This window comes from Chelonoidis abingdonii, chromosome 14 (genome assembly GCF_003597395.2).
Source record: "Chelonoidis abingdonii isolate Lonesome George chromosome 14, CheloAbing_2.0, whole genome shotgun sequence".
In the NCBI taxonomy this organism is placed as follows: Eukaryota; Metazoa; Chordata; order Testudines; family Testudinidae; genus Chelonoidis; species Chelonoidis abingdonii.
Window position 1 is genome coordinate 6,499,163 of NC_133782.1, and position 22,284 is coordinate 6,521,446.

The following is a 22,284-nucleotide window of genomic DNA, read 5'->3' on the forward strand; positions in this document are numbered from 1 at the left end:
CTTTTAGTTTGCTAGCACTTCGTGGTTATTGTAGAACTTGCTAGTCACAAGCTGCTGGTTCTCCTTGTTTCTAGTTCCTTGTGCAGGTAAACCTGACTCTTTATTGCCAAGAAGAACTAGAAGTACCTGAAAGCAAGCTATGCTTCTACCAGGGATCCAGAAACATCAGAGTAAGAGAAACACAGATACTTTCAGGGACTGGAACCACCAGCTAGAATACAGCTGGCAATCACGAAAGGGAGAGGGTTGTTAGGGTGAAGGTGGAAGAGGGGACCAGGTGTTAGACCATCACTGAGAGGGGAGATGGTTCATGCAGCCATAGTAAAGTGTATTCAGGGAAGAAAGGAAAGCAAAAGAACAGGACAGAAGGAAAAAGCAATATTTGCTGTATTCTGGACAGCTAAATACACTAAAGGCTTTCCTATTTGGAATGTAAGGAAATACTGTAGTAGCCAATTGGGAAATGATGCAAGCACAAATGGGAGGGACTGTAGCTAGTACAATTACAATCTGTATTAAGAAGTGGTCCACACTGAATAAAGTTTAGATAACACTGCTGTCAAACTAACGTGCCATCACTTCCTATCCAAAAATCAGAGAAGAGCAACTTCACTAAACTAGCTGCTGACCTGTGGCTGGACATTGACATTTTAATCTGGGAGACTGAAGCTAAAATATGCTAATAGTAAAATGGCAAATGTCTAGGAAAACAAATCTGAGGCAGATAATAGTTCCCCCAATTAAAAAAATGTCTTTGTCATCTGTTTTCTCAGACACAGCTTCCAAAGAAATAGGAGAATAAAAAAAATTAACCCAATTATGGAAATGAAAGTACTTCTATCTTAAAAAAAAAAATTAATGGAGATATCCTATCTCCTAGAACTGGAAGGGACCTTGAAAGATCATCGAGTCCAGCCCTCTGCCTTCACTAGCAGGACCAAGTACTGATTTTTGCCCCAGATCCCTAAGTGGCCCCCATCAAGGATTGAACTCACAACCCTGAGTTTAGCAGGCCAATGCTCAAAACAGTGGAGACAAATAGTCTGTCAGCAGAATAAGAACAGTGAAATTCAACTGTCATGCTTGATAGCGAGATCATACTGTATGAGAATTGGATAACTAGAATACATACCGATGAGCTGAAGACAGGGCCATCTTGGGCTGAGGTGGAATCCAGTTTCTGGCAGGAGAAGTTTCAAGAGACCATTCCTTGCCCTCAGCTAAAGTAGCCACCTAAAGAAGGGGGAGAAAGTGTGCAGAAGATGGTAAGGTCCTAATTTTCAAGTAAAATGAAAATGTAGAAATAACCTTCAACAGAGTGTCAACAGTCAGTTGGAGCAGCTGCAGAAGCAGGCAAAGCAGGGATTACTGCATAGGACAGAGGGTAAAATGGTGTTTAGCTGATGTTCCTCCTCCCAGCTCCAGAGCTGTGCAAGGAAGACCTCCTTCATTGTGGGGAAGAGCAGCATTCAGGTGGTGACTCCTCCTCAGATGGTCTTGGGAAAAAACTGCTGGGAGGAACCAGCCAGCCAATGAGAGCAGCTGGAGAGGCAGCCAAATCAGAGCTTTGTCCATTCAGAGATTTTCCTATAATTTTCCCTAGACTTTCCCTCAGCTGTTTCCTCTAAAGTTCTCCCTCATATTCTCTTCACCTTAGCTTCCAAACTGGTCCAATTTACTTTCTTCTTCCCTGTCCTGCTAGAGACCTGTCCATCCCAACTCCCCCAAACAGTAAAGATCTAAGAACTACAGTATGAGAAACTACACAATGTTAAGCTATTGAGATGTTCCCCCTTCTAGCTGCAGAGTGTCCCAGACCAGCAATCCATAAGTGGCACAACTACACCTCTTTTGGCAAACCAATTTCAAAACTGAGTAAGAACTCCAGCCATGTAGAATGCAGCTTCTCAACTTAGTAGTGCAGGCCAGCATAAATGCACAACCCCTGTGTGTTCAAGTCTCTGCAATTTCTAGGTGCATATTTGAATTTTGAGGGGTTCTATTTTGAGAAATTGCACAAAGCCTCCTTTTGGAATGACATTTCCAGTGCAGGCATGGATTTTGCTGCTCTTTATGGTCCCACTTGCTTTTGGCAGAGTAATCTGCCATTTTGCATCCACCAAAAAAGAAGTGCTGGCAATTAATTGTGCCCTATAGTATAAGATAGTCTGATGCAATAACAAGCTGACTCTCAGCTAGTATAAACTGGCATAGATCCATTACTTTCAACTGTGCTACAACAAATTACACCACTGACAATCTGGCGAACATGGCCAAACAAAAAAAAAAAAAAAAAAAAAAAGGACATTAATGAACATTTCTAGAGAATAAGCTTTTTGTAGATTACAGAACAGCAAGTCTTATCCTCTCTCAGGAACTGCAACAAGTTTTCACAAAGATGTTGCAAAATTTAATAAGTGTTTGTCAAGTGCTTTGAGATTTTCAAATGGGAAGTATTAAGGACGCACAAGTTATTATTCGTCTGTGTTTACCTTATCTCTAAAGAAAGCTGCAGCTTTGCTGTTGTATTTCTCCTGCATTGACCAGCAGGGATCATAATCCTCCTGAGACTCCAGAAATTCTCGAAATTTGCCATTACCACCAGCCTTCATCTTCTCCAACTCAATGTCCTTCCACTTGTCCATAGTGACAGAGCGCACAAAGCTAGAAATCAGAATTAGAAAGGAAAACACCTCACTTTTTATTTATTGCTAGAATCCTGTTATAATACACCATAAAACAAAAACAAAACACCTCATTGGCAGCTATACCAAAAATTAAGCCTTTAGAAATGCCACAGCGAGCAGCTGCACTTTTACTGAGATTGCTTCCTATCCTGCAGGGAGGAAAAGCACTATAGCAAAAAAGCCTTATGAGTTTTCGCTGTTGAAAAAAAGTGAGTTCCACTTAAAGGAGACAGTCTGTGCAAATGAAACAAACTGTAGGTATCCCAACCCAAATTCTGAATTGCCTATCAAAATCACTTAACAGAAAATATTTTCCCGACATTTTCCAAACAGTTTGCTACTCTTTAGTACCACTCATCCCTCAGGAGCGCACTTAGAATGAACTTCAGGTACTCAACAAGTCGTCTGTCCTATATCTAAAATAACCACATCCAAGGGCATTTATGACTGGGATTAGTGTCCCTCAGCTTTGCTTTGGGCCATAAATTAGTGCAGCTGCTCATTATTCCACATGAAAAACAAATAGGCCCCTATTGTTAATGCTTAAATATTCCATTAAAGAAAAGGTCAAGGAGATCTCCTCACCAAGGCCCTACAAAAAACTTTGCTCCATTTACATCTCTATGCTCATTTCCTCCTATCCTCTCTTGGTCCTTACCCTCCTCACATCTCTTTTGTCTCTGTGCTTCATTCCTTCTTTCATGTAGAAATTGGAATAATTTACACTTCTTAGTCGCTGAACACTCTTGACCCCCTACTCACCTTCAAATCATCCTTTAAAAACCACTTCTAAGTGTCCCCCTGGTATTAGCGCTTGCATTCCTGAATTCTCCTTTCCCTCCCTTATCTGAATAATTGTTCCATATTCTGCCTCTCTGTTAGATTTAGACCCAGGACCATACACGTGTGTGTGTGTTGGAAGGGGGAGAGGTTGTTTGTTCATTGGCTCATTTTAGAAGAATATAAAACACTGTGTACTCGACAGGAACCTCCATACACATACATTCTATGTTCTATAATGCACTGGGTACATTTCTAGCACTACATACATGCTTTACAGTAGTATTACAATTGTCTTAGTTCAATTTTAAGAATACCTGGTACCACTAGAGTTCTTTAGCCTACAAGAATAGACAAAATATAAAATAGGACACAACATGAACGACTGATAGGACTAGAGATCTCCTAAATTTCTCCATAACATTACATTTGATTCATGGCGAGGTAACATACTGAGGTAACCTAACTTAATCATGTGTGTACTTACACCACTAACTCATTTTTGGTTTCTAGATTCCACAGTGGATTAGCAATATGTCATATTCTGATTTGCAAAATTCTAGATTTGCTGTTCTGCTGAAGCATGGCAAACTTGCATCTCCATAGCTATATCCAAAAAAATACTCCTTGCAATGGACTTCCATGTTTTTCCCATGAGGAGAAAATTGTAAAACATCTGGTCTGTGTTTGTTCCCAAGACTGACCTGAGGTGAACTCCCAAGCCTCTGTGTTTTCCTGAGCATTCCAGACAGATCCAGATTCCATAGGTCACGCTCACCCATTGGGGGTTAAATGCACCACACTCAAAACAGACCTGTAAGAGAAAAAAAAATATTGTCCATAACTCTCAGTCATCATTTGCTCTGGGTAAAACTTTCAAAGTACAGACACAGAAAATCATAAAAAAGCTACTTGCAGCAAATAAATTCAGAATTAGGAGTTGTTAGTGTTTAAAGACTTCTTCCTCGTGTACATAAGTTCCATTACGTAGTCATTTAGAAAGAGCCTTGAGGGTTTAATATTTTATAGGCAGAACCATTCATGTTAACTGACTCAGACTATAGAAATACAAGCTAAACTGATATTTCTGTCTCTAGAAAGACTGAATTAAACACTACCCTCAGGGCACCATATAAATATATCATGAAATAACTTTGTTTCACATGTCCATAAAGAACAAAACGCACACAATCAAAATTTATGCTTTTGTAAGATTGTTTTGAGGGGGAGAAAACAGTCCAACAGGTAAATAACAACTTTAGTGGAATTAGTTCTGTGTCAAGGAGAAAGAGTTAGGAACATCAGTTCAGTCCTGTGATCTGACCATCTGACAGCCAGTCACAAACATAATTGCAACTAGCATGGTTCTAGCACAAATCCAGGTAGGCACAAATCCAGGTAGACATTTTTTTTTTTTTTTTTTTTTAAAGCAAACATACTTGTGTACTGGGCAGCTTCTGTTCTTTTATAGCAGGGATTCTAAATATAGTTTATCATCAGGTCATGTGGGGGCAACTGAGAGTTTCAAATATCATTACAAATCCTTAGGGTGTGTAGGAGGACTTCAAAGGCAGATTACCATAAATATGGTAGCACATTGAGAAGATTATTTTGTTTGCATTATTAGAGTATAAACATAAAATGCTTTAAATAGAAAGTTCCTATTCTTAAAATATACAACAATATCCCAAAACAAAATTCTCTGAGGGTTTGGCTGACAAACCACCAGTGGTTTACTGAATCACTAAAACCACTCAAAGGAGTTATGCCCAATCCTTGACAGTTTATCAATCTTATTGGAATACAATTTAATGGAAGTATATACATATCCACATCTGTACCTTAAAATTTATTGGTTATTCTCAGAGAACAAATTCAGTTGTCTGAAATGGTCTGAAAAGTATTTGTTGCTGCTTAATTAAATGCTTCAAACAATATATATAAATATATATAGACCTTCTTACATTGTTCTCATCTTGCACTCTGATTTCTTTAAGAACTTTCCTTGTTCTTGGACTTGCCATGTTTCTATAATGGGGGAAAAACAATTTTAAAGACTTTAAAACAAATTACATATTAAGTGCTGATCAAATACTCAACACTTGTACAAGATGCAAAGACTTTACAATCTAAAATTTTTGCAGAGGCACAGTAAATGTGTTTTTGTTCCTTGTTACAAGAAACACTTATGATCAATATAACAGATTAAAGGAAAACTATTTTTCAGTTTACTGTGTGCATTTGGCACTTTGCAGTCAGTTACAGTTGCTGTTTAATGTATCAATGGGATATCACTAATGAAGAGCTGCAGGGGGCTCAGGTACCTGCTCTTCCATAGCTCTACAAGAACATGGTTAACAGCAGCAGATCCAAAACCTGGAGAGGTACACAGTAATAGGTAGGCATACACATAAAAATGTAGTGGGGAGCAGTAGAGGCAACCCAAAACACACTTGATGATGTTGCTCTCAAACCCACCCACTCCCCCTGCTTAAAGACCCTTATAAACCCTAACCAGTGTCCTAGCAAAGGAGCAGAAACTCTTATAAAATGTAAATTTAAAAATTCTGTACATGATGTTTAAAGGGTGCTCTATAAGAAACTTGCTTTTTATGAAAAAATAATTTTGAAAAAGGTTGACAGTTTCCCTTTAAAAATTAGATTTTTAAGAAATACATCCGGACTATTGTAAGTTTTTATGTGAAATAAACTTTAAGCTCTGATCAGGTCTGCAATACTGTACTACAGACTTGACAATTTGCAAGTGGCATGAAAAGTAACAGCTGCTAAAGTGCATGAAGCCAAGTTAAACTACAGATTTTAGGATATACATTCAGCAAGGAACTTGGATTTATCTGTAGTGCATTTATCTGAAGCACTGACAGACATTAACACATTCTCATAAATGAGACTGCAACATATATAGAATTTAGTTGCTTAGGATGTAGGGTGAAATATAACATTACAATTTAGATAAGAGGAAATTATTCAAAGCTTATAACAAATAGGGTTATAGGGTATTTATTTTGCTGTACTTTAAACACCACCACCTTTTTTTCCTTGTCCTTCACACCCAAACCTTTTCCCTACCAAAAACGTCATTGGAACGTCCAAAATTCACTAAGAAATAGACATAGAAATATCAGGCTGAACTAGGAGCAATGCTGAGCACTACATTCAGAATACAAGAGGGACTAGGAAAAAAGCAGAAAAGAATGGGTCAATGTCTGATCCTATTAAAAAAAAAAAAAAAATCGAAAGACTTTTCAAATGTGAAGGTCTCTGAAAAGGAAAGGGGATTGCCTCAGCTATCTCTGACACTTCCATATTACTGTTTTTGAGAAGTGTGGTTTAGTGGACTACACACAACCCTGAGGCAGCTCTAATTAAGTTTTTTACTCTCACTCAGTGTGTGCCTTTAAGCGAATAGCTAAAGCCTTTTCTCTTCTTCTGTAAAATGAGAAGAATACTATTTACTCAATTCACCAACTTACTGAGGGAGTTAATATTCACAACACTTTAAAGTGCTAAGTGACATTCCAAAACATAGACATATCCAGAACTGGAGAAAGTCACACCAATTTCCAACCTTTACATTGTGTTTTTCCCCCGTAAAAAAAATAATTAAAGATTTAAGGGATTTGTGTGTGTCATCACTGCCATACAGGTTTACAATAAACACTAACCTGGACCACCTTTCCTGTGAATTATAGCACTAATATGCAGTGGTACAGCGAAGCTGTGCAAGGCCAAGGGCTGGTATCCAAACACCAGCTATTTCAGTGTAATTCATGAAAAAATAAGTACAAAATTGCAGCTACACGTTATTGCTGTTGAAAGAAAAGATTATTTTTATCTTTCCAGGATTTCAATCTGTATTAGGCATTCCTGTTAATACGTGGCCATTGAAAAAAGGCAGTAAAGGATGTAACATTTGTACAGAAGTGTTTATTTCCATGCCATTACAAGGACAATCTTCTGTTTTTAAACTTACACTCATCATCTAGCATTTGTCCTTTTTTAAATCATGAATCAGATCATCAGCAGTTATTCTTTAGTGAGCCAAGAAAGATTACCAACTCTACAAGGTTTTCCATTTAAAATATAAGAGTTATTAGGTTACACTGTAATTAATGCTTGATGAAGTATAATACTTCAGCTGCCCTATCTCAAACTTAAATGTATTGGATTTTTGTTGTTGGTTCATTAATCAGCTTTTGTGTCTGGTATAATGAAAAAAGAATGATAACTAATCTTTTTTTCTGATTAACTGCACTATTTCTTCAATGGGATTCTGAAACTAAAGCTTCCCTTATATACCTTGCCCACGTACACTGAAGAAGGAAATATACTGATACATATTTTGATCATAATCTAGTCAGAAACCACAGCAAATAAGCTTCCATGGATCTGATGTACAGGTCTTCATTTTCTCTTTTGTCATTGGTGGGAAGGGGGGAATCTCCCTCCTTCCATTACACATACACTCCCTGTCTAGTCTGAAGAAGAGATTAAAATGTTTTAAGTGTTTCATTTCTGAATTTAAGATATTAATCTAATTAACAGTGGTAGTTTGTTGATAGATAATGAGGGTGGGGAATATATTTAGTTACATAATTTTCATCTATTCTCTTTCAACTCTCTCTCCACTTTTAAACGTTTTTTTTTTTCAAATTTGCAGAATCATGCATAGAAATGTGATGCAGTCTCTCTCTGGTGTTATTTGCCTGCCCTCCTTTGAATGTCCCATATCATTACTTCTCCCTCATCCAGAAATGCTAGAGCAGGTTTTCACTCAGAATAGTGGGGAAAAGAGATGGGGGCTGTCTGCTCCAATCAGAAAACCTTCTAGCCTTATTGGCCAGCGATCTAAACAGATGCCCCACTCCAGAAGTTAGGCTCCTCCTCTGGCCAACAGGCACTGTGGTTCTGGTGGAGGAGGAAGAGTCTGAAGCAAGTCTTTTGGCCTAGACTTGCACTGGTTAAGGAGGGAGAGATCTGACTGTCCCGCTCAACACACTTTGCTTCTGCTCTCCTATCCCTCCCTCCCCCACGAATGGTGCTCATCAGCACTGCTTGATGGGGGAGGTTGAAAAACTGAAGTCAGGCTGCAAAGCTGCTCTCCCCCTTCCCACACTGCTCCACCTAGCTGGAAAAATGCAGAGGACTCAAGTGCAGAAGGAACTTAAGTTCCTGATTCAGATGACTTAGCGGTAGAGTGGGATTCCATTACTCAAGAGAAAGCATTGCAGGGGTAGTTGTAAAGTTGTGACTCTCATGATCACAGCAACTTTACAGTGCTGTGGAAGTCATGAATCTTCACAGCACCAGTGTGAAGTAAACAAGAATACCCACTGTACAGACAGGGAAAGGGAGGCAGAGAGAGGTTAACTGAATTAATTACCCAGTGCTAATGAAAGACATATTGAATCAGGATTAGAATTCAGAAGTCCCTGGCTCCCAGTTTTGTGCTCAGACTGCGTCTCTCTCCAGTATTCTTTACTAGTAGCTCTCTAAATCCCAAGTCATCTAGTCCCCCCAAAATTTATTTTCTATGTGAATGTGATTCAATTATGGGTTCATCTGTTCCAAGCATCACCAAGTCTTTAAAGTCAACCTAGAAATACAGGAGAACCCTGTTTATCCAACCCTCCATTATCCAACTCTTTGTATGGACAACCAGAGCACAGAGGTCCAGAAGCAGACAATATCTCCTGTGGCTGCTAGATGGCGTTGCATCATTGCACTTTCCCATTCTCCGGTTTATCCGGATTTTTGATGATCTTATCTGGCCCCAGGTCCCAATTAGATGAGATAAAACGGGGTTCTGCTGTAATCTACGAGTTAAACCACAACCACAGTAACACACCAAGAGTTCACAGTTTTACACACACATTTACAGATATTGGTCATCTTCTGGCTTTCAGTTGAGGAACTGGCAAGAACAATTAGAATTTGTAATTTTGTTTGGAACTTGTGCTCCTTGAACCTGCACTGTGGACCCAAAACACTTTAAATTACAGTATAACTGAATTACTGAACCTCAGTGCAGTCACCTAATCACTACTGCCTCTATTCTTCAGTACACTAAACACTGTTTTCCTGGTTTTCTACAAATTATAAATACAAAAAAGGCAGAAAAATTATAAAGAAAAGTAACATTTATCTTGTGGAAATAAGTTTTCTTTGAGGAATGTAACTCTAAAGTATTCCCTCCAATATTATGGAGGAAAAGAAGATTAAATATTGAATGGGAAAGAGAGTTTACCATGAATACATAATTCAGACAAACACAAATACAAATTAACTCTGAAATTTTAGACTAAATGTGCCAGCGAACATTCTACAGCAGAACAGGTTTTCAATGGATCAGTATATTAAGTACCCTGGAATGTTTTGTTTCCTGGTCTTGAATATTCAAGTCATCTGCTTCCACACTGGAGAGTTGTCATAGCTTCCTACTTGGATTTGAACCTTAACGTTTATAAACTGAGAAGCTAGCATGAACCCTCTAAGCTTAATTACCAGCTTAGAACTGATATCGCTGCCACCAGCCAAGGATTCCAGGGCTTAGCTCCCTCTGGTCTCCCAAAACCTTCCCTGGGGGGGACCTCAAGACTCAGATGCCCTGAGTTTTACCACAAAGGGAAATAACCCCCCTCCCCTTGTCTTCTCTTTACTTCCTCCCCAGGCTTCCCCTCTGTGGGTTATCCTGGAAGATTACTGTACTTAAACTCCTTGAATTACAAAACAGAGAGGAATTCACCTTCCTCCCCCCTCCTTCTTCCCTGAGGCTGCACAGATTCACCCTCCGTAGATCTAACACAAAGAGAATTTCCCTTCCCTTCGTTCCTTAGCCTACCCAGAGAAAACTCAAACAGGTCTTAAAAAGAAAGCTTTATATAAAAAGAAAGAAAAAACACATAAACATAGTCTCTGTATCAAGTTGACAATACAGGGTCAATTGCTAAAAGAAAAAATGAATAAACAACCTTATTCAAAAAAGAAATACAATTTAAACATTCCAGCAACTACACACATGTAAATACAAAAACAATATAAAAACCTATATTGTCTTATACCTGTACTTACAACTAGGAAACAGAAGATTAGAAGCTTGAAGATAGAAAGATCCCTCTCATAGCCGAGAGACAGACAAAAGACACAGACCCAAACATTCCCTCCCTGAGCTTTGAAAAATCCAGTTTCCTGATTGGTCCTCTGGTCAGGTGTTTGGTTACCCCTTTGCAGGTGAAAGAAACATTAACCCTTAGCTATCTATTTATGACAAGAGTAAAAATGTACTCTCTGCATTTCCTAGAGCAATGATTTATTCCACAAACCAGGATGTCACCCATACTGACTGCCTCAGCACTGAAGAATCATGCTTATTGTCTTATTTACCCAAACTATCTATTAATCATCCTTTTGTTTTCCTAAAAGCAAATAAATGAAGTGGCAGTAGCAGTAGCTTATTTAGAAGTACAATTATGATGGTCAATATTTAAAACAGCTGCAGTAGGACTTTGAAACTCTGACATGGAGGCCTAGTCACAGGGTTGCAACTCAGACACTATATAAAAGTCAAACCATGTGATGGGATAGATTCCAGATATCTTAGTTTACAGACTTCATCGGGATTAAAGATCTCTTAGCTAAGATGGTCGTATCAGTCTGCGAGGCATAACTTTTTAAAATGGTTTAATTGTTGGACAAACATTCTCAAGCCATTTTTTCAAGTTAGATGCTTTTCCACACTGACCAGCACAACCATCTTACCTGAAACTAAGCTCAAGATGAGAAGGTGGAAGAGATTCTTAATCCACATCCCAGTGAAGCCTGTAAATCGAGATACTCAAATCCAGGCTCATTTCTTGAAGACTGTTTCAGAACATGGCCAGATTTCTAATGAGGATGGAGGCTTCTCCTCTCTAGAAGATTTATGAGCGGGGGGGAAGGGGAGGGAGAGAGAGACAGACAGAAGAGAGGTGCTCTTAAAAACAGATACAGTGGACAGTCTCATTTAAAGCAGTATTTTTTTTTAAGCAACATGATTTTTCCTTTTTGCCTTTAAGGTACAAGAACAAGCCATGAATACTACTGGGAAAGGCTGCACTCTACCCAGAGTGTGGTTCATCTGCAGCCCGCTCTGCACTGATGGATGGAAGGGGGCTACCATCCGCAAGGCCTGTCCCGGCAAAGCGACCGGACCCAGCAGCAGTAACACTGGCTGGCAAGGCGCACTCACAGCCGCAGCTTGAGACACCCAGGGGCAGGACCTCAAGCCCAGGACTTGCCCTGGGCTCCCCGGGTCGCGGGACCGGGGTGGGGGGGGTTGCAGCAAACTTCTGGCAGAGCCCTCCTGGTCGGGGGAGAAGGGCTGAAAACGGGCGGGGGGGGCGTGCTGAGGCCAGGGTGGGGAAAGGAGGGAGGTAGGCCAGGGCCGGGGGGGCACACTAAGGGGTCGGGGGGGAAAGGAGGAGATAGGCAGGGCTGAGGGGGAGAATGGGGTGTGGGGGAAAAGGAGGGAGGCAGACCAGGGCCGGGGGGGGGGGGGGAAACGGGTGTTTTTTGGGGGGGGGTTTTTGTGGGAAAAGGGGGAGGCAGCCCAGGGCCGGGGGGCAGGGGAAACCCAACGGGGATGTGGGGGAAAGGGGGGAGGCAGGCAGGGCCGAGGAGGGAGGAACGAAGGTTGGGGAAAGGGGGAGGCAGCCAGGGCCGTGGCCGGGGGGGGGGGGGGGGCCAGAACTGGGGGTGGGAAAGGGGGGAGGTAGCCAAGGGGGCGAGCCGCTACGGGGTTGGGGGGAGATAGGTCAGGCGAGGGTGGCCGGATACAGGGGTCGGAGGGAGGAGGCCAGGCCGGGGGGGGGGGCGGCGGGCGCAGGCCGGGCCGGCAGGCCGGGGCGGATCAGGCTGAAAGGGGCCCGGCAAGGCGCCCCGGGGCGGGGGAGAAGGGCGGAGGCCAGGGCCGAGGGGGGCCGGAACGGGGGTCGGCAGGCCGGGCCGGGCCGAGGCCCCCGGGGCGCGAGAGGTAGGGACAGAGCGGCCGGCGAAAGGGGAGCCCGGGGTCCCCGCTTGGAGCTCGCCGCCCCTCCCCGGGGCGGTCCTGCAGACGGGGCCGGCTCGTACTCCCTGCGGCAGCGGCAGCCCCGGCTCTCTCGGCTCCCCCGGCTCTCACGCGCAGCCCGCCGCAGCCCCGGCTACTTGCAGTTGCAAAGCATGCTGGGTAACGGGGGAGGTTACCCCCTCGGTGCCGGCCCTGCGAGCGCCGGGATCCGAGAAGTCCTGGGCGGGGCACCGGGGGGCGGGCGGGAGAGCAAGAGACGCACAGACATTGCTGGACGGGCCGACAGAGAGACGCAGGGACCGACCTCACTGGAGTAGACACTGTTCTCCAGGCGAAATGGTGCCGGATCATGCGCCCAGTTCTGGCACCCAGTGTGAACTCACGGGCGCTCCTCCCAGCCTGGATGGGAGCACTCACAAGAGACAGGATTGCAGGATCAGGCCCCTGGGGAGTTCGGTCCAGTAGCAAATAGTCTGAAGCTGCAAAACTTATGGTACTTGAACTGTGAAGGTGATTTCCATAAACTGCCCCAAAATCCTCTTTCAAGGTGATGACGTAGCTGATGATACGATAAAACCAGCTGGCATTGATTTGTAATGGTCGGAGCCAAATGTTGAGAGCACATTTACACAATCACTAATTTCTTTTTAATCAGTGACTTTAGACCCTTCAGAGCTGGCCTTTAACATTTACATTTGAAACCCACAGAGACAATATGCTGATCATTTTCAGTGCAATGCCTGTTCCAGCCTTGGTACTTACTTAATAAGCCGTCAATTGTCTTGCCATGGTTATGGGAGATTAACAAGAATAACTCTCATTACTATTAATAGTGGCTACATGCATAACCCCTCCCTTACATCAATGAGAAGATCGTGGACCCTGAATATGTGTACATTGGAGGTGTGCAATGAAACATAAAGTCCACCTGTACAATTTTCTCTTCCAGTGAAGGACAAAGTGGCCTCTTCTAATAAGTGCCATTATTTTCTGATAACATGAACTACTGTGAAATGAAGTTCCTATTATATACGCACTATATGAGCATCTAATTAGAGTATTCATCATACTATTTCTGTAATTGTATCGGGCCCAGTGATTAGTATCAGCATTGATTCTGCAGTGTGTCTGACAGGACTTGTGTTGCATATTCAATACTTTGTGCTTGCAGCCTCGAGGGAGCACTGTTGTGCAACATTTTTCATATGTCATGAATGATGCAGAACTGCGATATTAACACTGTCTCTATTCTTGGTTAATTTACCAAACATGAACATTCACACACTGTCTGGGCTCCAGAATCTTCCAGTGGCAGCCCTGGCTGGCTGGATCAAAATTGCCACTAATAACCTGGATCATATTAATACATGCCCTGCTCTTTCACAAAGATAGGGTTTATGAATTGCATTAAACAATAAATAGCTCTGTATGCTTACATTTGTACTATGGTAACAATATTGCAACCCTTCCTAGTATGAGAGAAGTCTTCACTAACAAGATAAATCAGAGGTAGGAGTAAGTACTTGTGTAAGTGACAGTTACAGGATCAGGCCCATTCATTCAGTGGGAATGAGACAAAGCCAGCAAATTTGTACACAGCATACAAATTAATCAATGCAATTCCCTAGCAAGTCTTAATTGCTCTGTTCCTGGAATCTGGGACAGGTACATAACCCCAGTGCCATCTGTGAAACGGAGACAGATATTTGTAGTGTGGTAGTATGAAAACATTTAAAATATTAACATGTAGCATTCAGAAAAAAATCCTCAATTATATCTTCCCCCTTTTCTTAGTTGACTGGCTACTAGTTGGACTACCAATGTGAAACACTGTTAGCCATAGTATTTTATCATCATGCCTAATTTCAAATACAGTAAAATGTGAGGACAAGGGACAAACCGTAAGACTGAAGAAGATACAAGGAAAATGCACTCCTTTGGAAGATTTTTCATACTAGTTTCGATGGGTCTTTTTTCTCTTTTATTTCCCTTGGCATTCAAGTTCTGCTTTGTCATTAATTATAACTTATGTAGCGATAATAATAAAATCATAATAACAAAACTTGGCATTTTTTAAGCACCTTGTATGTCTCCAATAGCCTCCAAGTGCTACTGGTGGGAAATGTGATGAGACCTCTTTGCTCTTCTCTGCACCCTATGGTTTTTTAATAGGATTTCTTAGAAATAAAACCTTAGTCTCTCTCCTACACCATGAGCGGTAACAACCTGGTCATTTACGCCAGACTGGCCTGTTTCTGGGAAGAAGGCACCATTTTCCCTTAGAAAGCATTACACGGTGACTTGTCCCAAAATAAATACGTTAATTATAATGTTTTTGTCTGTGTTTTGAACAGTGCTGAGTTTGTTATTGGCATTTAATGCTATAGCTAATGATAGCAAGCACTTTTGGCCCTGATCCTACAAAGACTTAATAACATAGTTAACTTTATACACTTCAGTGATCCCAATTATTTCGCTGGGATTACTCATGCATGTAAGTCTTTGCAGGAATGGGACCTTAGGCTTTTAATGTTAATTATATTACATGAGAGAAAATAACAGAGATAAAATATGTTAAAAGTTATCTTCCATATGAAGAAGCCTTAGTAGATCTATTAATTATCATTACATTATTTAATGTTTGCATATAGTGCCATATATGTGCACAGTGCCTTACAGACTTTGTATAGTAAGATAATTAAATTTCAAAGAATGTTGTTACTGAAGTTACAGTAGAAATCTCACTTGCCTTTAACAGAATAACTCCTTCTCTCTGATTGTACTATATAGCTTGCTTCTCACTCCCTCTGGTCTCAAATACTTGCTTAGAGATACTGCCAGGTTGTTGAAAATCACTACCTAGGGTTGTATCCACACTTGCAAAATCTGGACCTGTAATTATCGACTAGTAGAACCTACCAGTGATAACAGCAGAAGCTGTAGTGTAGACAAGCCTCTGGCATTTAAAACACATGAACCCTACCTACGTTACAGATTCCACATTGCTACACCAGTGGGGAATTACATGTTCTGTTTTACCTAGTGTATACAGGGGCTTGGAGAATAATCAATCTCTTTTTGAACACCTGTTTGAATAGTTTCAGGAAATTCATTGATGACTCAGGCTCACTATCCTGGCTAGTCATATTCCTGTCTCCATTCACAACACAAGCCAGGACTGTTATCTTTTAATGCTTGTGTTTATCCTACTGTTCAAGTTATTAGGACATCCAGACCATTATCTTTCTCCAGTGACACCTTCTGAGTATCAGCAGAAATTTTAGGAAGGATTAGCACTTGGATAGTCTCTTGGTCTGAAAGTTAGGCCATGCATATTTTCCAATTTCAGACATGAGTTAAGTGTGAAAGTTCTCAGCTTTAGGCAAGATAGATTCACACTTCTAAGATTACAAAATTAGAAATCACATGTTCACATAAATCAGCTATGAGCTTTTATGTAACAGGTAGCTATTATTACACACAGTTGGAGTCTTCTGATGATTTTGTCTATAATAGCCAGTAAGTGCATAAGTGATGATATCATCAACCAGAGCTGCTAAGAGCTTTTATTAGCCATTTCGTAGCAATAAAGCACTCTGGGAAAGTTATGAGACTTTTGCTCTTCTTGAAGGCTTAAAGTCACTTAACCAAGACACATCACACTTTATGTCAATGCCAGTCAAAGTCATCAGAATGGCCAAGGGCTGATCCTGCTCAGCACTTGAGCCTTGAAGACACTGAACATATTGCAAAACCAGGTCCTAAATGGGTTATGGAGACTAACAGTGGTTGCTCCAGCTGGGTTGAACCCTTCTGGTGGGGAATGGAGAGGGATGTTTGCACTGCTGCTGCCTATAGTGAACCTGCTTTCTGCATATTTAGAGTCCAGTGTCCAGTGCTTGTTAATTTGGCACATTTCAGGAGCAGTCAATCACTCAGAAATAAACGCCTGTCAAAAAATACACTGCTCCTACAGTCTGGCGCCTACAACACCGCCTGATGCTTCTTAATTTACCATAATATGCAGTGACTGTCACGGCTTGTTCCTTAACTATAGAGAGTATTCAAAAGGAAAATATTAGTACAAGACACTCCAGAAAATTGTGTGTATATTTGTGTGTGTTTGCACAGTGTGGTTCATGATTGTACATTTCCTGGACAGCTACACTATGCGCATGAGCCATAAGATATGTACTCCTCACTCTACACATAATTGCATACATTGTTTTACTGACTTCTTTAGATACCCCTTCAATATACATTGTAAAAGGAAATTTTCCTTGATCTTTTCTCTACCATATCACACACAGTTTGTTGAAATGGAACAGAAAAATCCACAACATTTTGCAGGTAGAAAAAAAATAAAACAAAAAGGGGAACCTCCCACAAGAAAAGAGTGGCCCTAGAGGACTGCTCAGAATTAGAGAACTCTCTCACACTTTTGGCCTGAGATGTTTTCACATCATTTGAGAAATGCAACTGTTCCATGAAACCCTGGAACAGTCCTCTAGTATCAATACTCCATGGAACTTGGCAGCTGCACTGAATTACCACTTGGTCACACTGTCTAGTGGAATTGCAGCTGGAAATGTGTCTGCAGTCATGCCAGCTTCTCATATTGTATGAGCTGAGATGTTCAGATGTCAGCTGGGACAGCCTGCTTTCTTGCCTGAATTAATCCCTGCCTTAGCACTCCCTCATACTCACCCAAGGCCAGGTCTTTGAAGGCACCTGTAGTGTTTTTAGTGGAATGTTGGAATGTAAATCTGTGAGTCAATAGAACCTTGTGTTAAGATGCACATCCAAAAGCATTCCAGTAGGTCACTTAAAAGTTCTTAGCCTCCAGGATATAAATTACATGAATTAGGAATTAAATAATTGGATAATGGAGGTCTTCAATACCACTGTTCAAATAGAATTATGATCTGTGGTATAAATATTAAACTAACATGAATGCGGTCACTTAAACTGACAAAATCCAGGAAATTCTGAATTTAGGCTGCCCTCTACCCTCATCTCATGCCTGGATAGTTCTGGGTCCTGGAGGTGCGTGCAGAGAGAGGGATAGCCCTGATATACTCTGGAGCTTGGCAAATCACCTAACTCATCCATTCCTCCATTTACTCATCAGTAAATTAATACGTAACTCACCTGCCACTTGGGGGTTTTGCAAGGAGTGGAGAGGAAGGATCATCCAGTGGTTAGAATGCTAGTCTAGGGCTCAGGAGAACTGGGATCCATGCCCTGTTCCACTGCAGTCTTTCTTGGCAACCTTGGTAAGTCATTGATGCCCTGATTCTCAAAGGTATTTAGGCTCCTAACTTTGGCTAAAATCAGTGGAAGTTAGCAGTCTAAAAACCTTTGGGGATCTGGGCCTTAGTCTCTCCATACTCCAGTTCCTCATCTGTAAAACAGGGGAACTACTGCTTCCTACCTTCCAGGATTTTATGAGGAGAAATACACTAATGATTGGGGTGCTCAGATACTGTGGTGATGGAGTCATATGCAGTACCAGAGATGGATTGTGAATCTTCACTAATTAGTATTTGTAAAGAAGTTTTAGGTCCTCAGATAAAATGTGCTGGAGAAATGGTAAGTATTAGAGTGGAATCATCATCCCCCGGAAGACAATGGCACAACTTTGTGGACCATAGTCCAGTCCAATCCAGTCCTTACCTCTTCCTGAAATTTTTTGATATCTTTCCCTTCAGGAATCTCACTATTCTTGAGTTTTGTTTTTAGGGCTGAACCTACACTTTGTCACTACACATCTTCTCTGCCTGGCTCTGCTGTCCCATGTCTGGTGATCCTTGAAAGTTCAGTACTTTTATTTTTAAATTAATCCAATAAAACTGTATAGGCCATGGCTCTGCGATGTATTCTGCATGTTTTGTTTTTAATCCTTGGTCTATTGGACCAGCATGATTATCACTTTTATACCCCATACCCATCTTTTACACAAAAGGCTGCAAGAGCTCTTTGAGCAACATTAACATTGATAGTGTCAATGTGGATTTATGGAGCCTTTAATCTGCAGATCCATACCTGTGCGATCACCCTGAATGCTCAAATCCTTCATGGAATTGCAGTGTGACCTTTTCAAAAGTGCTATGCATTTGGCTGTTTTTCTAAGATACATAAATTAGTCATTTTATACTCTCTCTCTCTCTCACACTCACACACACACAGGTTATTTTTAATTCTTTGCAGAAAAAGAGGGGAGGAGAATCATAGAGACATAAGCCTTGTCATTCATTAGATATTTCTTTACACATATAGGCCCAGATTCTCCCCTGTGGTACAATTGATTTGCACTGCACTGCCCATGAACACTGGACCTAATCCAGGCATGCCTGGCTGACATGTAAGAGGATCCTACAATGGCAAAAAGCCCACATGGCTGATATTGTAGGGAGCATGGCCAATGGAAAGACAGTGTGGCTGGGACTTCCTTGCATCCTGGCAATCCCTGGTGCCTGTATCAGCCTCTATGACTATTTGCATTTGAAGCAAGTTAGAGCAGCCTTCAGGTTGCTCTAACTAATTTAAGGAAATTGGACCTGTGTACAGCTGCTCAAGAAGGAGGGAGTGCAAAGGTGATTAAAGCCACATTTGTTCTCCATCCCTCACCACCCTTTTTGAGTGGCATTGTGCACTCTCTAGCCATAACCAAGGATCTGGGCTAGGCTGCAAATCACACTTATAGTAAGCTCAGATATGGGAGTATGGCAAGATGATTGGGAAGGATATAGGGAGTGAGAAGGGGGACAGGGAGAAATTAAAGCCGAATGAGGCTTCTGTTGTCTCATAGGTGAGGGAGAGCTCTGTGAAAACCATGATTTCCCTACCTAGGTTTCACTGTAGCCACAGCAATATGTTTGATGCAAAAGGTGTGAGAAAATCCATTATATAAAAAAGTCAGACCACATGCTGCTGAACTTCTCTCTCCACTCAATTACCTGAAATGCTGTGTTTCCATAGTTAGCAAGCTCACATGCCCCACCATGCAGGTCTGCTGGGCTACCACCTTTCATTGATTTCCAGTGTTAGGTTATGATCTTGCAAAGTACTCAGTGCTTCCTGCCTAGTGCTGGGCATCTTCAGCTCCCATTGACTTCAGCAAGAGTTGAGGATACTAAGCACTTTGCAGCACCAGGTCCAAAGAGCATGAAAAATGGGGGGAAGAAAACAAAACAAGGGCCATTTTAGCTTATGAGAATAAAAAGAATAAAGAAAAAAGTGTATGCAACCAGGAAATTTTCACTGCTTCAGTTTTTAGTATCTTTAGTCCTTCTCTAACTTAAAAATAGCTGAATCTATTTCCAAAAGATATTGAAATTACATTTATAAAAGAGAAAACTGGTGATCCTGCAAGGAGTTTGGCATGGATGGACCTGTGCATCCACATGAAGCTCTTTGCAGGAAGGGGGCCTATAACATCACTAGAAAAAAGTCCTCTGCTCACAGAAGAGGGAGGGCATGGGGAGTGGCTTAATCCCAATTGTGACACATTTAACACCAATCTGGTGGCACCATCTCTAGTAGAAAAAGTGTAATTCAGTCGTGCACAATCAGGGTTTCCTATATGGGTTATGAAGACTAACAGTGTTTGCTTTAGCTGGGCTGAACTCTGAGCAGTAACTCCAGGACACAGCCACAAATCCACATTTCCAAAAAGCCCTGCTTCCAAGGTGAGACCTTGCATGCCAAGTGATAGCCCAGATTGGAACAGTTTGATGGAGATATAGACTCCTGGAAAGAAAGCTTTGGAATGAGAACCTCAGTGGTAGCTGAGCTAGTGGGTATCATTCTGATAAATGCATCTGATGAAGTGGGTATTCACCCACGAAAGCTCATGCTCCAAAATGTCTGTTTGTTTATAAGGTGCCACAGGATTCTTTACTGCTTATTCTGATAAAAGGAATCTTAGCAAACTCCAGTTTCATGGTATGAAGGAAGGCTCATCAAAGGGATAGTGAAGGATAATCTTGTGACTGCAGCACAGAACTAAGATGTGGTTTCCTGCGATTTATATTCCCAGATCTGTCCAGACACCCTGTGTGACTTTGGGCCTGGGTTTTCAAAAGATGCTGAGGGTGAAATCCTAGTCCCAATGAAGTTGATGGCAAAATGCTCATCAGTGTCAATGGAAGTGGGATTTCAGACCTTGGGCATGATTTTCAGAGGCGCTGTGCAGCTATGGCTCCGGCTGAAGTCAACGAAAGCTGGGGATGTTCAGCAGCTCTGATCATCAGACCTCTGGTATATATAGTTGGGCATTGAAACATTCAGGTGTCCAAAATCTGAGTCCACGCTGGAAAATGTGGGCCCTAAATCTCTCTGGGCTAGTTTCCTCCTGTGTGAAATGAGGGTCCTCACACTTCCCTTCCTCACAGGGATGCTGTGAGGCTCCGGAGATTAATATTACGAAAGCATTCGGCAGTTTGTGGATGGAAGAAGCTATGGAAATGCAAAGTAGCACTGTCGGCAGCATCCCCACAATGTCCAAGGCTTCCCGGGAATCAGAGGGAAAATGACAGATTTCATGCACTGGTTATGGCAAATTTCACAGATTACGCAGGGTTATTAGGGGATGATGTCAAAGCACAAATGTAATTTGTGTTGTTTTAAGTTGGTCTAGTTGTTAGATATGAAAAGAAACAGCATGAAACATTGACCCCTGCGCTGACTGTGGCTTCTCTTTTCTGAGATGTATTCATTAGGCTGAAGAGGAAAGGTGAGCAGATTTTGGTTCCAATGGAAGGTCTGCCAGAAGAGCCCAATCTGCTGAGGCTACAGTGGGGATGTGTCATGTCTCTGGCTGTCCAGTGCTGCCTGTGATCCCTCTGGCAGAGCGGAGGTGGTAAGACATGAGCCACTGCAAACTTTCCCAACAGAGTTCCCACCATGGATGGCTTTGCCTCTTTTGGCTTCTGATGGCATTCAATCCAGAAACAACCCTGTATAATTTCTCCTTAATTGCTGCTCCAATGGTAATGATAGATTAACATAAACAATTAAATAATGAAGAAGTAAGAGAACTCCTGACTTTTGCAGCAAATATGGATTCTAGGATACACCCTCCCTTGATATCTCTTACCTTTTTATCTGGTCCTGAAGTCCTTGAGCAGGTAATATTCCTCCTACTGGCTTCAATAAGAGATCTGGGCAAGGCATGATTGTTGAATTGGGCTCATCTGTGTCAGATTTATAGAACTTCAGGAAAGGCTGGGCATAGCATCATTTCCAGACACACTAAATACAGCTTCCTGAGATAAGTAATAAAGGGGGAAAAAGAGATTAGCAATACCTTTTATTCAACTGCTGAAAATGAATTCAAACAGACACACTTTCTAGAGTCATGCACACATCAGGCCATGAAAAATGGAGGTACAATGAAACAATAGATAGAGCACTTAGGGGATAACAATACATCAAAAAGGAAGACTGCATCAAAACAAAAAATGGATGTGGATTGGAGATGTCCTGGATGACAATGACTAAAATCTCTCTTGATCAGGGGAGAAAACAAAGGGTATGGATAACAGAAGGAGTAAATACACTACCGGAGAGGCAGCTCCTTCTTCTTTTTATTATTTGTTGCAAAGGAGGTCTTGCTAGCCCTGCATGGGGAAACCATGATGATATATTTCTTGCAAGCTGTGCTTGAAGTAACAAGCCCTGATCTAGGATGGGTTCTGTGTCATGATTTTAGCAGGATTAGGTCCTGTGTAAGTTAGGTCCTGTCAG

The 22,284-nt window shown here is 41.6% G+C and overlaps 1 protein-coding gene across 5 annotated transcripts in view; it reads right to left on the reverse strand.

Moving 5' to 3' along the window:
- Nucleotides 1-12,653, reverse strand: part of ARFGAP1 (ARF GTPase activating protein 1) — a 31,545-nt gene extending 18,892 nt beyond the window's left edge. For 2 of the 5 annotated variants that reach the window (XM_075072216.1, XM_075072215.1), the window contains exons 1-7: nucleotides 12,597-12,611; nucleotides 11,247-11,398; nucleotides 5,792-5,843; nucleotides 5,432-5,495; nucleotides 4,172-4,281; nucleotides 2,493-2,664; nucleotides 1,133-1,233 (exon numbers count right to left, since the gene is read on the reverse strand). In XM_075072216.1, coding sequence (XP_074928317.1) covers nucleotides 1,133-1,233; nucleotides 2,493-2,664; nucleotides 4,172-4,281; nucleotides 5,432-5,495; nucleotides 5,792-5,843; nucleotides 11,247-11,295 — 548 coding nt within the window. In that variant the 5' untranslated portion in view covers nucleotides 11,296-11,398; nucleotides 12,597-12,611. Of the gene's footprint in view, nucleotides 1-1,132; nucleotides 1,234-2,492; nucleotides 2,665-4,171; nucleotides 4,282-5,431; nucleotides 5,496-5,791; nucleotides 5,844-9,852; nucleotides 9,914-11,246; nucleotides 11,399-12,596 lie in introns of those variants that run through there. The other 3 variants (XM_075072218.1, XM_075072217.1, XM_032766264.2) reach the window with 3 other exon arrangements.
- Nucleotides 12,654-22,284: the final 9,631 nt, after the last annotated feature.